The 18,664-nt window shown below is 37.2% G+C and overlaps 1 protein-coding gene across 4 annotated transcripts in view; it reads right to left on the reverse strand.

Moving 5' to 3' along the window:
• Nucleotides 1-18,664, reverse strand: part of MICU1 (mitochondrial calcium uptake 1) — a 247,151-nt gene that overhangs the window by 85,043 nt on the left and 143,444 nt on the right. For all 4 annotated transcript variants that reach the window (XM_036264790.1, XM_036264789.1, XM_036264791.1 and 1 more), the window contains one exon: nucleotides 10,485-10,567. In XM_036264790.1, the coding sequence (XP_036120683.1) occupies nucleotides 10,485-10,567 (83 nt within the window). The remainder of the gene's footprint in view (nucleotides 1-10,484; nucleotides 10,568-18,664) is intronic.

Raw genomic sequence — 18,664 nt, forward strand, 5'->3', positions numbered from 1 at the left:
ACCCGGGTCTCTCTGGACTGCAGGCCGACGCTCTAACTGCTGAGCCAAACCGGCCAGAGGCATATCAGGAGAATTTTAAAAATTTCACAATTTTCACGACTGCCTTTCTAGTTGTGATGAGACGGCACAGCTAGAGGCAATAAACACTTAACATCCATGAGAAATAACATTTAGTACAATGATATATTAAATGCAAAATTGGTATGAAATAATTCTCCAAGAAAACATGTGAAATGAGTTCAATCTCTGAGATGTTTTAAATGTGCTTTCTGAGAAAGGACAACTTTTGGGACTACAACTATGGCCTAATTATACATATAAAGAGCTTTTTGAGGCAAGTCAATAATTGCTATAGTTTTTTTTTTTTTTTTTTTCACTAGTTCCTGCAGTCTTTTCTACCTCTTTACAAGATAAAAAACACAGTTATTCAGAATAATTAAAATTGGATATGTAAGGATAAATAATAAAGGTATGTTGTATAAATCAACAATACATACAGCCTTGATGTGTAAATAGCTAAATTAAAAAAAAACATCAACTTAGAAACTTAACATTTGTAACAATGAAGTTACCTTAGTTAAATGTTTTTTATTTATTTATTTATTTCACTTACTATCTAGGACCATACAAATATTTATTTAAGACAATTTAGAAGTCTCTGGCTCTATAAGGGGTGGAATAGTATGATGAAAAGACACTAGATGGGGAGCCAGGAGACATGGGGTCTGATTCTGCTGCTCTGTAGTAAGAGCAGAATATATGCAGTCATTTCACCTGTTTAAGCCTTACTTTTCCTCATTGGAAAAGTTCACAGAGTACATTATTGCTAAGTCTCCTTATAATTCTAGGTTAGTATCATAAAAGCTTTGATTATGATTTTTCCTGGGTTCATTCATGTTTTATCATGAAAATAAGATTAGTTGACATTTAAATTATTGATTGATTTGACAGAGAGAGAAAGGGCGAGAGGAAAAGAGAGAGGGAGAGAAAAACATCAATCTGTTGTACCACTTATTCATGCATTGATTGATTGATTTTCGTACATGCCCTGACCAGGGATTAAACCCACAGCTTTGGCATATCAAATGATGCTCTAACCAACTGAGCTACCCTACTAGGGCCAAGATTATTTGACATCTGTTTCTCAGGCACATGGAGACTTGAAAGCCAGGTATACATGGATTTTAAAGTTATTTAAGTGGAAATTTTTTAGACTTTAAGTTGAAACACAGGATAATCAGAAAAATGCTTCTATCTGAAGGCAATACATAGTTCATTTTATCTACGTGTGAGAAATGAAGAGATTTCCAATAGCAGTGAACCAGTATTAAGCATTAGTGTCTGGACCTACCATAATTTAAATGTTGTCTGTGTCTCTAAATATTATAGCTTATAGCCTTGCTAGTGTGGAAACTGTATGTTAGCTTCAAAATGTGTGGTGCTGAGAGTTTTTGTACAAGTGATTGGGAAAAAAAAAGTGCTTTTAGGAAAAGTTAACTAATACTATAATGATTAATAGCACAGTCCAAATACTGTCACACCTATGTGTAAACTATTACTAACTATAAGTGTTCTTTCATTAAAAATGTTTTTAAAAAGTGCGTATCATTGGATTTCATGTGTGTGTGTGTGAGTGAGAGAGAGTCAGAGAGAGAAAGAGAGAGAGAGAGATTGTATTTCTCACTTGGAAAATATTTTCTTAAAATGTTTTTGTTTAGATAACTTGTTAATGCTATAACATGAGAATCAATCAAAACATATTGATTCAACTAGTCATGTGAATGCATGGCTTGGGTGAGTGTAGCCCTAACAGTTAATATATTTTGCTAGGTTAGTTCTGCTTTATAATTTGCTATTAAATGGGAAAATCTGGGTGATAGGAAGGCCAGAGAAAACTCACACTTAGTATTTACAGTTGAGAAATCATTTTTAATAATTTGTGCTTATGCACGATCAAAGTGATTTTGGAAAAAGATTAATGAAAGAGTAGTATTAGTTTCCTCATGCAACATTAACTTTGAAGACATATATATGATGATGAAATAAATGTAAGATGTCGTCATCTGGTTTTGTTTAACTTTTTTATAAATTTGTCAAAAAAATATCTGTTTACCTGGGAAATTGGAGTAAAGTTTGAATGTTTGAAAGCCTGGTGTACTTTCAACTTAATAAATTATATTTCCCACGAAAGTAAGACGTAGAAAGATGAAGTAGAGAAATTTATGAAAGCCATTCACTCAGAAGCTGCCTTATAATTACTTCTTGAGTTTCTTCTAAAGAGTTTTTATATCAAGCTTCTGTGTGATCAATATTATACTTAAATTGTATCAGGTAAACAAGGCCAGTTATCAAGGGATCACATTAGACAAAAGTAGCATCCCCTCTCTGACTAGTAAACAGAATGGTGAAGTGACTGCACCAAGTCATTCACTATGTCAGCAGCAATGCCAAAAATAAGACCCACATGCCCTAAATTCTAATCTGAGTTTAGTGTCTACAATAGGAGTAGGGAAGTCACGGCAATTTTGCTCCTGACGGGCACCCTATCTCAAAACCACATTAAAATTTTATTTTTAATTTCTCTTCATCCCTTCCTTCTCACCGTCTCCCACTTTTATTTCTCTCCCTCCTGCTTCTTAGGCCTGCCTGAAGCCCTCTCTTGAAATTTAATACAAAACAGGCCTTAATCCACTTCTTGTAATGGATGAGTAGCTCCTTTCAAGCCAATCCTTCCTCAGACGACAACTATACAGTATGGACAAAATACACCAAACAACTAATTGAAGGTTTTAGAGAGTAATCATGGGCAGACATTGGAGGATAGTTGAGACTTGGAAAAAGCGACAAGCACTGGGTGAGTTTCCCACTTTATATGATATTCAGCCTAAAGGCAGTCCCAGTCTGTATCAGGATTGGTATCCTCAATTTTTCTGGCTTGAAAAACCAGAGGACAGATTTTGGAACAATTACAACCATTGAAAAGTGAGGGGGAAATCCTGGAAAAGAGAAATCCAAAGAGGGGAGCCCCAAATTATCTAAATAAACTCTAGCCAAATCCAGTTAAGCCTGTTATAACAAAGCAAAACACTAATACTCTATTTTTTTATGTTTTTCAATGATTTATTTTACTATTATTTAATATTTTTTAAATTTTATTTTTGTTACACGTTTCTCCTCTTTTACCCCATTGACACCCTCCTCCCCATCCCCCCCCCAACCGCCCCGAGCTTTGTTGTCCACGTCCATTGGTTATGCGTACATGCATATAAGTTCTGTGGTTTATCTCTTCCCTCCCCCTGACCCCCTCTTCTGAGGGTTGTCAGTCTGTACCCTACTTCCACGTTTCTGGGTCTACCCTATTCCTCAGACTGTTATGTTCATTATATTCCACAAATAAGTTAGATCATGTGGTATTTGTCTTTCACTGCTTGACTTGTTTAGCTTAGGATAATACTTCCCAGGTCCCTCCATGCGTCTCAAAGGATAAGAGATCTTTCTTTCTTATAGCGCATAGTACTCCACTGTGTATATGTACCACTGCTTTTTTATCCATTTGTCTACTGATGGACATTGGGGCTGTTTCCAGACCTTAGCTCTTGTAAATAGTGCTGCTATGAACATGGGGGTACATATATTCTTTCTGATTGGTGTTTCAGGCTTCTTAGGGTATATTCCTAGAAGTGGGATCACTGGGTCAAATGGAAGTTCAATTTTTAATTTTTTGAGGTAACACCATATTGTTTTCCATAGTGGCTGCACCAGTCTGCATTCCCACCAGCAGTGTACTAGAGTCCCCTTTTCTCCACACCCTCACCAGCACTTGTTGTTCGATGATTTGTTGATGGCAGCCATTCTGGTAGGTGTGAGGTGATACCTCATAGTTGTATTAATTTGCATTTTTCTGATGATTAGTGACGTTGAGCATTTTTTCGTATGTCTCTTGGCCTTTGTATGTCCTGTTTGGAGAGGTGTCTATTTAGGTCCTCTGCCCATTTTTTAATTTGGTTCTTTGTCTTCCTTTTGTTGAGTTGTATGAGCACTCTATATATTTTGGAAATTAATCCCTTATCTGATGTATCATTGACAATGATGCTCTCCCATACAGTATGTTGCCTTTCTATTTTGATGGTTGTTTCTTTTGCTGTGCAGAAGCTTTTTAGTTTGATGTAGTCCCATGTGTTTTTTCCTTTGTTTCTGTTGCCTTAGGTGATGTATCAGTGAAAATTCTGCTACGTATAATGCCCGCAATTTTGTTGCCTACAATTTCTTTTAGGATTTTTATGGATTCATGAGTCACATTTAAGTCTATTATCCATTGTAAGTTTATTTTTGTGTATGGTGTAAGTTGGTGGTCTAATTTCATTTTTTGCATGTAGCTGTCCAATTTTCCCAACACCATTTATTAAAGAGGCTGTCTTTATCCATTGTATGCTCTTGCCTCCTTTGGCAAATATTAATTGAGCATAATGTCTTGGGTCCATTTCTGGGTTCTCTGTTCTGTTCCACTGGTCTATATGCCTGTTCTTGTGCCAGTACCAGGCTGTTTTGATTACAGTAGCTTTGCAGTATAACCCGATATCTGGTATTGTGATCCCACCTAGCTTTTTGCCTGGAGGCTATCAGTAGCGGTTATTTGAACAGCCTTGGGTTCACAGTTGGTCATGGTGAATAATTTTTTTGATTTATTGCTGGATCTGATTTGCTAGTATTTTGTTCAGGATTTTGGCATCTATGTTAATCAGGGATATTGGCCTGTAGTTTTCTTTCCTTGTAGTGTCTTTTTCTGGTTTTGAAATTAGAATTATGCTGGCCTCATAAAACGACTTAGGAAGTCTACCTTCTTCTTGAATTTTTTGAAATAGTTTGAGGAGAATGGGTGTTAGTTCTTTTTGAATGTTCGGTAAAACTCCCCTGTGAAGCCATCTGAGCCTGGGCTTTTTTTTGCTGGGAGAGTCTTGATTGCCTCTTCAATTTCCTTAGTTGTTATTGGTCTGTTCAAGTTTTCTATCTCTTCCCGGTCTAGTTTTGGGAGACTATGTGTTTCTAGAAATTAGTCCATTTTGCTGAGATTGTCGAATTTGTTCCCATATAATTGTTCATAGTAGTTGTTAACAACCTTTTGTATTTCTGTGGTTCCTTTTCCTTTTTCATTTCTGATTTTGTGTATTGAGGTTTTCTCTGTTTCTTGGTGAGTCTAGCTAAGGGTGCATTAGTCTTATCTTTTAGAAAAAAACCAGCTCTTTGTTTCATTGATCCTTTGAACTGTTTTTTCTTTTTGGTCTCTATGTCATTTATTTCTGCTCTGATCTTTACTATTTCCTTCCTTCTACTTGCTCTGGGGTTTTCTTTTTGTTTGCTGTCTAATTCTTTAAGTTGTGAGGTTAGATAGTCTATTAGAAATGTTTCTTGTTTCTTAAGGTAGGCCTGTAGTACTATGAACTTCCTTCTTAGAACCACTTTCGCTGCATCCCAAAAATTTTCTGTTGTTGTGTGTTCATTTTCATTGGTTTCCAGAAAGTTTTTAATTTCTTCCTTGATCTCCTCCGTAAACCATTCATTGTCTAATAACATGCTATTTAGCCTCCATGTATTCAAATGTCTTTGCATGTTTTTGTTGCAATTGATTTCTAGTTTCATGCCATTGTAATCTGAGAAAATGCTTGATATGATTTCAATCTTCTTGAACTTGTAGAGATTTAGTTTGTGTCCTAAAATGTGGTCTATCTTTGAGAATGTCCCATGTGCACTTGAGAAGAATGTGAATTCTCTAGTTTTGGGGTGTAATTCTCTTTAGATATCTTTTAAATCCATTTGGTCTAGTGCTTCATTTAGAGTCTCTGTTTCCTTGCTAATTTTTTGTCTAGAGGATCTATCCAGTGATGTCAGCGGGGTGCTGAAGTCCCCTGCTATAATTGTATTGCTGTTGATTTCTCCTTTGAAGTCCTCCAGAAGATTTTAAATATATTTTGGTGCTCCTATATTGGGTGCATATATGTTTATCAAGGTTATATTTTCCCGTTGAATAGATCCTTTCAATATTATGTAGTGGCTTCTTTGTCTCTAGTTATGGCCTTCATTTTGAAATCTATTTGATCAGATATGAGTATTGCTACCCCAGCTTTTTTTTTTTTGCTTTCTGTTTCCTTGAAAGATTTTTTTTCCATCCCTTCACTTTCAACCTATGTGAGTCTTTTCTTGTGAGGTGGGTCTCTTATAAACAATATATATGTGAGTCATGCTTTTTTATCCAGTCAGCTACTTTGTGTCTTTTTATCGGAGCATTCAAACCATTCACATTTAAGGTGATAATTGATATGTAGTTATTTATTGCCATTTTTGTTTAGTGTGGTTCTATTTTTCTTCCCGTTTCTCCTACTAATGACAGCAGTCCTTTTGGCATATCTTGCAGTGCTGGTTTGGTGTTAATATATTCCCTTAGCCTTTTTTGGTCTGGAAAGCTCTTTATTTGACCTTCTATTTTGAATGACAGCCTTGCTGGATAGAGTAGTCTTGGATTCAGATCCTTGTTTTTCATGACCTTGATTTCTTCATGCCACTCCCTTCTGGCCTGTATTGTTTCTGTTGAGAAGTCAGCTGAGAGCCTTATGGGTTTCCTTTGTAGGTAACCTGTTGCTTATCTCTTGCTGTCTCTAGGATTCTCTCTTTGTCTTTAATTTTTGGCATTTTAATGACTACGTGTCTTTGTGTGGGCCTGTTTCGGTTCTTCTTACTTGGGGCTCTCTGTGCTTCTTGAACTTGAATGCCTTCTTCACCAAATTAGGGAAGTTTTCTGTCACTATTTATTCAAATATAGTCTCTAATTCTTGCCCATTTTCTTCCTCTTCGGGGATTCCTATGATGCGAATGTTATTACGTTTCCAGTTGTCCCACAGTTCTCTTAAGGTGTCTTCCTGTTTTTTAATTGTTTTTTTTTTTCCTTTTGGTTTTCTGATTGGTTGATTTTTTCTACCTTGTCTTCTAATTCACTGATCCGGTTCTCAGCTTCCTCTACTCCGCTGTTTAGACCTTCCAGTGTGTTCTTTATTTCTGATATGTCATTCTTCATTTCTTCTTGGTGGTTTTTAATTTCCAATTGGTTGATTTTCAACATTTCTATGTCTTTACTCATGATGTTGATGTCCTTACTCATGCTGTTGAGCTTCCTCAAGATCATGGCTCGGAATTCTAGCTGTTAACTTGCTTAACTGCTCCACATTTATCTCATCTTCGGTAGAGGTCTCTTGTTCTGTCATTTGGCTTTTGTTTCTTTGTTTCACCATTCTGGCTATCACAGTGGGCTTTGGAGCCTGCCAAATCTGCCCTGTGGGTGTTGGTGTTCTGCTGTTTGTGGCTTCCTCTCCTTGGTTTGGATGAGCGAAGGAGGACCAACGTTAAACACCACTGTCAAGTCTTACTTTCCTGGTTAGAGTTGCTAGCCCAGGAATGGTTCAGTTATCCTCTAGCTTTTTGGCTGGAGGCTATCAGTAGCGGTTATTTGAACAGCCTTGGGTTCTCAGTTGAATGAAAAACGCCCTAAGGTGCTCAGCCTAAGGGGATTTCCCAAGGGTGGGGCAGATGCTGGTTGTCAATGAGCCTCAATTTGCACTTCAATGGACCACCTGGAGGGGGTGTTGAATCTTCGAGGGAGGGGCCGCTGCCTCTCCCCAGCCCTGGGAAGGAGTTAGATGGCCACCATACTGCGTGGCTGCAACTCATCAGAAGCTCTGAGTGCCCTCCAAGTCCTGAGTGTCCCCACATGATTCCCATGCAGTCCCCCCTCCCTCTGCCGGAGCCCAAGGTGAGTGGCTGTGGCTATTTTAGCATCTGTCCCGGCTCTGGGCTATGGAGCAGTGTGGGAGTTTAACCCGAGGGCACTGCTCACAGCTAAGGACGCTGCTGTCTGTGGGCTCCCAGCCCCCCTCTCATGCCTCCACAATCCTACCAGGATCAAGTCAGTGTTCCTGGTTATATGATCCTTGCAAGCTGCTTTTCTATTGCTTTTTCCTGACAATTTGTCTTTATTTTAGTTGTATTTCCAGTTTGGTCCTGGGAGACGGTCTGTGTAGCTTCCATTCACTCCACCGCCATTTTGGAATTCAAAACACTCTTTAGATGAATATAATCTCTTTAGAGTAATAATACTCTTTAGATGAATATAACCAAATCCAGAGTCTATAACATGGCATTAATAATAACCAGACTACAATCCAAAATTACCTGACATATGAGGAAATAGAAAAATTTGGCTCATTCTTAATAGAAAAGGCAATAAACAGAGATCAATGTCTAGATGACAAAGATGCTGAAAATTAGCAGACAAGGATATTAAAGCAGTTACTATAACAGTATTTAAGTATATAAAATTTGCTTATAGTAGGAAAAAATGGAACATTTCAGATGAGTAAGAAAATTAAATGAATAAAATGGGAGTTCTAGAACTAAAAATGCAACATCTGAAATAACAATTTATTGGATTGTTTAGCAACAGAGATGCCAAGACTAAAGAGTCAGGTAACATGAAGATAAATCAATAGAAATTACACAGTCTGAGAAGCAGAGAGAAAAGATTGAAAAAGTAACAGAGAGAGCTTCAGAGATTTGTCTGGCAGTGGTCTAATATCTGTGTTACTGGAGCCCCAGAAAGAAAGATGAGAGAAAACAGGGCTGAACAAAAAAGATTAAAAAAATAATAATAATAATGTCCAGAAAATTCTCAAATTTGATAAAAAAATAAATGAATTTATAGATACATGTAACTCATCAAATACCAAGAAGTATAAATATAAAGAAAACCACTGTGAGATACATCATAATCAAATTTCTAGAAAACGATAAAGAGATAACTCTGAAAAGCAGAGAGAGAAAAAACAACATAATACAAATAGGGGCAAAATGGTTTAAATAACCAGTGACTATTCATCAGAAGGAATCAGAAGTAGTGAAACAATAATAGAGAATTTTACATCTATATCTACAACTCTATATCTAGAACTCCCTTCCAAAAGTAATGATATAAATTAAAAAAAAAATTTTTTTTGTTCAGATATAGTGGGAGGGAGAGAGAGAGAGAGAAACATCAATGTGAAAGGGATACATCAAGTGGCTGCCACCCGCACAACCCAACCACGGCCGGGGACAAACTGAAACTGAGGTACACTCCCTTAGCGGGAACCAATCCCGGGTCTCTCTGGACCGCAGGCCGATGCTCTAACAACTGAGCCAAACCGGCCAGGGCTGATATAAATTAATTTATCACCAACAAATGTGCACTAGAAAAAATGACAAAAATAGTTTTTCCAATTGGAGGGAAATACTACCAGATGGAAACTAGGATATTCAGGAAGGAATAATAGGCATCAGAAATAGTAAATATGTGAGTAAACATAATAGACTATTTTTCCCTTTATTTTCTTAAAAAACAAAAATTATAATGTATTATAGGATTTATAATGTATAGTAGTCCCCCTTATCTGTGATTTTGTTTTCTGTGGTTTTGGTTTCCCTTAGTCAATCATGGGCCAAAAACATTAAGTGAAAAATTCCAGAAATAAACAATTCATAAATTTTAAATTTCATGCCATTCTGGGTAGTACGATGAAATCTCTTGCTGTCCTGCTCTATCCCACTTGGGATTTGATTCATCCCTTTGTCCAGTGTATCCACACTATATCCGATATACCACCCTCCTCCCCCGTTAATCACTTAGTAGCCATCTCATTTATCAGATCAACTGCCATGGTATCATTGCTCACATTCAAGAAACCCTTATTTTACTTAATAATGGCCTTAAAGCACAGAGTAGTGATGCTGACAATTTGGATATATCAAAGAGAGGTTGCAAAATGTATGTATGTTTAGAAAAAAATCACAGTATAGATAGAATTTGGTACTATCCAAAGTCTCAGGCATCCACTGGGGGTCTTGGAATGTTTCTCCTGCAGGTAAAGGAGAACTATTATATGCAGATGTAATACATAGCATAATGACAGCAGAAAGAATGGAAAAGGGGTAAATGGTATGTGGTTGCAAATTTTCTACATTTTATGTGTAGTAGAATACCAATTCTAGGTAGACTGTGTACATTTTTTTTTAATCTTCACCCAAGGATATTTTTCCATTGATTTTTACATAAAGCGGAAGGAATGGAGGGAGAGAAAGAAAAAATATTGATGTGAGAGAGACACATAGATTGGCTGCCTCCCAAATGCCCTTTACTGGGCATCAAGCCCGAAACCTGGGCATGTGCCCTGACCAGGAATCATACTGGCGATCTCTCAGTGCATGGGATGACACTCAACTGAGCCCCACAGGCCAGGGCCAGATAGATACATGTTAAAGGTGAGTAATTTTGAAAAAATGATTTATTAGGTACTTCAAAAATTAGATAGCATCTGAATATACTGACCAAGGCCAAAGTAACTCCAAGGTACATGAAAATGGGTTAAATATAAATGCATTTAAAGGAACTTTCCAGGACAACTTGCCTGTTCAAACTCCTCCATGTCTACTTCTCCATCTCCATTCAAGTCGAACATCTTGAAGGCAATTTCAAAATTTCTCTGAGGAGCTGCAAGTAGAAAAGAAGAAAAGAAGGATAGGAGGGAAGGGAGAAGGAGGGGAGTGGAGGTGGGGGAAGAAACATATTTAGATGGCATTGATCAAAAATAAAAATCAGTCCATTAAGAAAAACAGATAAACACTAAAATGTAAAATATCAAGTCACAGAATACAACTGTATTTATCTAGATCAACCCTTCTGTAATACTCCTTAAAACCAAAATTCACAAAAGTGAATTTTATCTAGATCAACCCTTCTGTAATACTCCTTAAAACCAAAATTCACAAAAGTGAATTTTGGTTTTAAGTAAAGACAGCACTTAGACAAGTGTTTCAATACTCTCTTAAATACTTCTGCTTTGGCTCAGCCAGCGTAGCTCACTGGTTGAGTGTCGACCCATGCACCAAAAGGTTACCAGTTCAATTCCCAGTCAGGGCACATGCCCAGGTTGTGGGCCCAATCCCCAGTGAGGGGCATGCAGGAGGCGGCCAATCTATGTTCTCTCTCATCGATGTTTCTATTTCTCTCTCCCTCTCCCTTCCTCTCTCCCTAAAATCAATAAAGAAAAAAATACTTCTGCTTTGCTTTCTTAGACACCATCCTCTTAGCTGTATATTAATGTTGCTGCTCTGTTACTTAAATCTAGTATCATTGGCCTGTGCGTGAAATTCTGTCCGGTGTGAGACATACTGCTGCAAAGAAGTTGAAAGTCTAAGTCTTCGTCTTGCTTTTTCAAAACAAGCTAGCTTACTTATTTATTCTTCCTAGTCTCTCCATTTTAGGTACAATCTATTCAGTGCATGTCATTCTGCCAATAGGTTATTATCTATACTAGTTTACTTATTATCATGATAGCTCTGTGTTAAGGCAGAAAAGCATACTGTTAGCTGTTCCACCCTCTATTTCAACCATGTCAGTTGGGTATACAAATTACTGAGTAAAGTATACTCAAATGTTAAATTTAAGCTAAAAAAACCCAAACAAACAAAATAAGCAATGCAGAGCCTGAGAAGATGGTATATTTTCTTTCCCTTAAGTGAATGATGAAAGCTCTTTAAGACTTTGTTCCTAGATCAATGAAAACATAATTAATATACTTATGCATCAGAATAATATGTAAATATAACAATCCTCCTTCCTTACCATGCTAAATGTTCTGGTAAAGAAAACTAAGTAGTTTACTTTCTTCCTTTGGTGCTTCAAATTTATATAGCTGTAGAGAACAAACCAAAATAAAGTATCCTCATGGTACTGAATTAAATTTCTAGCTAATATAACTTTTACTGAAAAAAATTTAAAGATTATATGTAGACAAAAAAAGTTAAAAAGGGCTTAGTACATTATGCATAGTTGTAGAAAGTCTGTATTTCCATCTTGTTCAGGAATTTGTCAACAGCAAATTTAACTTCTAGGCTTAAATTGCACTTTCAGCTCGATAGCCAGCTAGGCTGGTAAACTAGTTTTTAGTTGCATGGACAAATGATGTGCCTGTCTGCTTCCAATTGCCTGCCTCACCTGATAATGGCCCCCAACTTGTTTGCTCTTCTTTAGGTCACAAATACAATTGCTAAGAAGGATGCAGCTGGGGGAATTAGATTTTTGTATTTATTGCTACCTCTTAAATTTTTCCTACCTGTCTGGATGCTCTCTTTTACTGAAGAGTTACTATGTGCCATATACTGAGCTGGGAAATTTAAAGCTGTTGGTTATCTGATATTGTACTCTCAATCTTGAAAGTCTTTATTTATTTATTTTTTAATTAGAAGAGGAAATTGGGACTCAAAGCCATTAAATGACTACCTCAAAATCACACAGCTAATATATGACAGAACTGGCAAGTGAACCTGGGTCAGTACTGACTCTAAGCCCATAAACTTCATTTCCATGGCTTCCAATATGAAGACAGTAGTACTTATAATAATAAACACATACTCTTTATTCTGATATGTTATGACCTAGAAACAAAAAAACAAACATGACTCACTGGTTACATTAGTCTCTGCAACAGCTGAGAGTTTCAAGTTGTTCATTTCAAAGACATATCTGATATCAAAGAAACATTGCATATGCCATACTCAGTAGAGCATCAGATTCTCAGACAGGATTGTCAAATATTTTTAAACATTCTAAATATGAATTTCTTTTTTTTTATCCTCACCCGAGGACATTTTCTTGCATTTATCTTCAGATAGAGTGGGGGGGGGGGGGGAGGCATCGATGTGAGAGACACATTGACTGGTTGCCACCCACACAACCCCAACCAGGGCCGGGGACAAACTGCAACCGAGGGACGTGCCCGGGCGAAAAATGAATTTCTTTAGACAGGAATGCACTCTTCTATTCTTCCGTATTGTCTCACATTTGGCCCACTTCACTCATATACATTATTTGCTTAATCCTTGTAGATACTTGAGATTGTAACAACTGCAAACAATATGAAGCCACTGAAAGTTTTAAGTAGAGGAGTGACACAATCAAACAGGCATTTATAAAGGACTTCTCTGGCTAGTGTGAAGGGTGAGCTGCAAAACAAGAACCAGCTGCAGTGAAGACCATTGTAGGTCTTATAAATGTTAAAAATATGAACTGAGATGATGGCAGTGGTACTGGAGAAGAGAAAACAAATTTGAAATAAGGCAGAAATTATACAGTTTAATGATTCCTCAGCTGTGATGAGCTGAGAGTGAAAAAGGATGACAGCATGACTGGCTTAGGCTACTGGGTAGCTTGCATGTCATTAACCAACAGATATAATAGATGTAAAAGGTTTGAGAAATAAAATGAGTTCAGATCAGATCTGCTGAATTCAAGGGGTCAACAGCATATTCAGATGAAAATGTTCAAGATAGTTGGAAATATGGATCTAAGCTTAGAAAAGAGAGGTTAAAGCTGAGTCATTAGCCTAAGTATGGTGAGCTGCAAAGAACCTGAAATGAAGTTGCCCAAGAAGGACTGAGGGTTGAGGAGAAGGGTAAAGAAAGGGTAGAATGCAGTTGAAAGAAAACAGAAAGGAGGAATACAGTCCAAATGAATAGAAATGGGAAAAATTTGGCAAGAGTCAGTCCAAATGTTGCTAAATATGAATTAAAGCAGCATTTCTATTCCTATCTCCACTGACTACAGAGGTTACACAGAGTGCTGAAATTTTTAGCTTTATCATAATCGTTTATTCTTATAATCCTGTTAGTTCTGTGAAGGCATGTGCCTGTATCATTTAAATGACTGAATGAGTTACTTTAGCATATCGTAGTTCATATGTCCTCTTATAACTAATATAAAATTCAGTTTACCAAACAAAGCACACCCTGTACTGCTCGAGGTTTCTGTATTTTTTTTATCCTGGCCTAGCTACTTCCATTGTACAGTATTTGCTTTATATGGAGCTACTCAGAGTGTTTATTAAAGTACACGTGCTGACATTCTAGAGGCTGAGCCTGTATACGCTGGTCACTGATAAGGCAAGTCAAGACAACGACCTTGCACATTCACATTTAGGCTTTGCCAGTCTATCAGGGAAGGTGCTTCTTCCCAGTGTAGTTCTCTCAGCCTATTCAATCTTCATCCACTGATCCTGTCAAAATATTTTAGATAAACAAGCTTGCTTTAAGTGAAATATGCTACTAAGGAATATGCCGTTAGGCAGTTCTCTTGAACTTCTCTATTTCCTCTTAAATGTAGGTTTCAGAGTAATTTTGAAATCCAGCTGTTTTGGAAGATTCTAAGGTGTCTTGTGTTTACACGAACTCACAACCTATTTCCATTGAAAGGTATTGGGAAAAAAAATTCTTTTAAATCCCAAGCTACTTATAGAATGAAGAGTGAAGCTTTCCCCTCCCCGTGTTAACAGCATAATCCACTTCTATACACAATTTCCAAATGATCTTAACTATGTTAGAACTGATAAAAACAGTAAGATTCTATACAAAGTTCATTACTATAGAGCTTTTACTCAGAATTCCATGACACTCTGCTACTAGGAAATGGAGATACATTAGGGTCTGTTCTAGTTAAGTATCCAGTTTTATATTATTTTATCATTAATGATAACAACAACTCTAGACTGTTCTTTGAAGCACAGATTTTTCTACTTTGCTTTAGAAAAAGAAGGAAAAAAGCACCTTTTTCTATATACAGTAAATCAAATAATCAGCAACAATACTAGCTACCTCAAGATTTTCATGGCTGTTTCAGTTATTGTTCTTTAAAAAAATGCAGACTAGGGCTCTAATTATGGTTCTTCCAACAATATAATGAGTCATAATGTCTTAAATTATTTTTTGGAAGTACGGATGAAATGAACAAAAAAATGAATAGGTTAGGCCTGGCTGGTGCGACTCAGTTGGTAGGAGTATTATACTGTACGCCAAAAGAATGCAGGTTCGAGATTCCAAAATGGCGGCAGAGTGAATGGAAGCTACACAGACCATCTCCCAGGACCAAACTGGAATTACAACTAAAATAAAGACAAATCGTCGGGGAAAAAACAACAGAACAGCAGCTGGAGAGGACCCATATAACCAGGGACAGAAAAAGGACACTAAATCAAGCCCAGTAGGAACTGCGAAGGTGTGAGAGGGTGGGCTGCGAACCCATGAACAGCAGCTGTTTTAGCTATGAGCAGCTCCCTCAGGGTTAAAGTCCCAAGCTGGCTACATAGTGCAGAGGGCCAGGACAGAGCACTAAATTAGCTACAGCCACTCACCTTGGACTCCGGCAGAGGGAGGGAAGACTGGATTGGAACTCTGTGGAGAGACTTGAGATTTGGAGGGCACTGGGAGTTTTGTGCTGAATCACTCCCTCATAGGACAGTAGCCATCTTACTCAAGGAGCCCCAGAGCCCCAGGGAGAAGTCACAGCCCCTCACTCAGGAATTTAACACCACATAGCCAGGCCAGAAAAATGCAAATTGAGGCTCATTAACAGCCAGCAAGCATCTGCCCCATCTTCTGGAAATCCTCTTACCCTGAACACCTGAGGGATTTTTTCATTCAGTTGAGGGCTACAACCCAAGGTTCATCAAGTAATGAGACAAATGGCCTCCAGGCAAAAAGCTAGAGAATAACTGAATCTTTCCTGGGTTTGCAAATCTACTCAGGAAAGTAAGATTTGACAGTGGTGTTTAACATGGGTCCTCCCACACTCGTCCAAACCCAGTAGAGGGAGCCACAACCAGTGGAACACCAGGCTCCAAAACCTACTGAGACAGCCAAAATGGTAAAACAAAGAAACAAATTCCAAATGAAAGAACAAGATAATTCGACAGAAGATGAAATAAATGAAGGCAATTGCACAAGATATCAGAGGGAGAGTTCAGAGTAATAATTATGAGGAAGCTCCACAGCATGAGTAAAGATATAGAAGCATTAAAAACCAACCAATTAGAAATGAAGAATGACACAGCAGAAATAAAGAACACATTGGGAGGAATAACCAACAGAGTAGATGAGGGCAAGGATCGAATAAGTGAATTAAAAGAATAGATCATCCCATCAGAGAAACAAAAAGAAAAAACAATTTAAAAACAGGAAGATAGCGTAAGAGAAATGTGGGACAATCTGAAATGGAAAAACACCCACATCACAGGAGTTCTAGAAGAAGAAAATGAGCAAGGGTTAGAGAATATATTTGAAAAAATAATGACAGAAAACTTCCTTAACTTGGTGAAGAAAAAAGGCATTCAAGTACAAGAAGCACAGAGAGCCTCAAGTAAAAAGAACCCAAACAGGCACACACAAAGACACATAATAATTAAAAATGCCAAAAATTAAAGACAAAGAGAGAATCCTAAAGGCAGCAAGAGATAAGCAACAGGTTACCTACAAAGGAAACCCCCATAAGGCTGACTTCTCAACAGAAACACTATAGACCAAAAGGGAATGGAATGAAGTAATCAAGGTCATGAAAAACAAGGATCTGAATCCAAGACTACTCTATCAGCAAGGCTACCATTCAAAATAGAAGGTGAAATAAAGAACTTCCTGGACCAAAAAAAAAGAGGCTAAGGAAATTTATTAGTACCAAATCATCACTGTAAGAAATTTAAAAGGACTGCTGTAATTAGAAGAGGAAGAAAAATATAACCACAATAAACAAAAATGGCAACAAAAAAGTACATATCAATAATAACCTTACATGTAAATGGATTAAATGCTCCAATCAAAAGACAGAATAGCTAACTGGATATGAAAGCATGACTTATATATATGTTGTTTACAAGAGACCCATCTCACAACGAAAGACTTACACAGGTTGAAAGTGAAGGGATGGAAAAAAATCTTCCAAGCAAACGAAAAGGGAAAAAGAGCTGGGGGAGCAATACTCATATCTGATAAAACGGACTTCAAAATAAAGGGCGTACCTAGAGACAAAGAAGGCCACTACATAATATTGAAAAGATCTATGCACCAGGAAGATATAACCTTGGTAAACATATATGCACCAAATCACATTAAAAAAACCTCTGGAGGACTACAAAGGAGAAATGAACAGCAATACAATCATAGCAGGGGACTCCAACACCCCACTGATATCACTAGATTGATCCTCTAGACAAAAAATTAACAAGGATACAGAGACTCTAAATGATGCACTAGATCAAATGGATTTAATAGAGATCTACCAAGAATTACACCCCAAAACTGCAGAATCCACATTCTTCTCAAGTGCACATGGGACATTCTCAAAGATAGACCACATGATAGGACACAAACTAAGTCTCTACAAGTTCAAGAAGATTGAAATCATATCAAGCATCTTCTCAGATCACAATGGCATGCAACTAGAAATCAATTACAATCAGAACATGCAAAGACATTTGAACACGTGGAGGCTAAATAGCATGTTATTAAACAATGAACGGGTTACCAAGCAGACCAAGGAAGAAATTAAAAACTTCCTGGAAACCAATGAAAATGAACACACAACACAAAATCTATGGGATACAGTGAAAGCAATCCTGGGAGAGAAGTTCTTAGCACTATGGGCCTACCTCAAAAAACAAGAAACATTTCTAATTGACTATTTAACCTCACAACTTAAAGAACTAGAAAGCAAACAAACAAACAAAAAAACCCCAGAGCAAGTGGAAGGAAAGAAATTGTAAAGATCAGAGCAGAAATAAATGACATAGAGACAAGAAAAGCAATTCAAAAGATCAATGAAACAAAGAGCTGGTTCTTTGAAAAGATAAACAAGACTGATGGACCCTTAGCTAGACTCACCAAGAAACAAAGAGAGAGGACCCAAATAAACAAAATCAGAAACGAAAGAAAAGAAGTAACAACTGAAACCACAGAAATACAAAGGATCATTAACAAATACTATGAACAATTATATGCCAACAAACTGGACAATCTAAGCAAAATGGACAAATTTCTAGAAACATAGTCTCCCAAGACTGAACTGGGAAGAGATAGAAAACTTGAACAGACCAATAACAACTAAGGAAACTGACAATGTAATCAAGAATCTCCCAGCAAACAAAAGTCCGGGCCCAGACTGCTTCACGGGGAAGTTTTACCAAACATTCAAAGAAAAACTAAAACCCATTTTCCTCAAAGTATTCTAAACAATTCAAGAAGAAGGCAGATTTCCAAATTTATTTTATGAGGACATCATAATTCTAACTCCCAAACCAGATAAAGACACTACAAAGAAAGAAAACTACAGGCCAATATCCCCGATGAACACAAATGCCAAAACCCTGAACAAAATATTAGCAAATTGGATCCAACAATACCTCACAAAAATTATTCACTATGACCAAGTGGAATTCATCCCAGGGATGCAAGGCTGGTGCAATATTCACAAATCAATAAATGTGATATACCACACAAACAAAATGAAACAAAAATCATATGATCATATCAATAGATGCTGAAAAAGCATTCGACAAAATCCAGCACTCATTTCTAATAAAAATGCTCAGCAATGTGGGAATAGAGATCATATCTTGATATAATAAAGGCCATATATGAAAAACCTATAGCCAACATCATACTCAATGTGCAAAAATTAAAATAATTTCCCTTAAGAACAGGAACAACACAGGGATTCCTGCTTTCACCACTCTTATTTAGCATAGTACTGGAAGTCTTAGCCACAGCA

The sequence above is a fragment of the Molossus molossus genome, unplaced genomic scaffold, assembly GCF_014108415.1.
Source record: "Molossus molossus isolate mMolMol1 unplaced genomic scaffold, mMolMol1.p scaffold_m16_p_17, whole genome shotgun sequence".
NCBI lineage: Eukaryota > Metazoa > Chordata > Mammalia > Chiroptera > Molossidae > Molossus > Molossus molossus.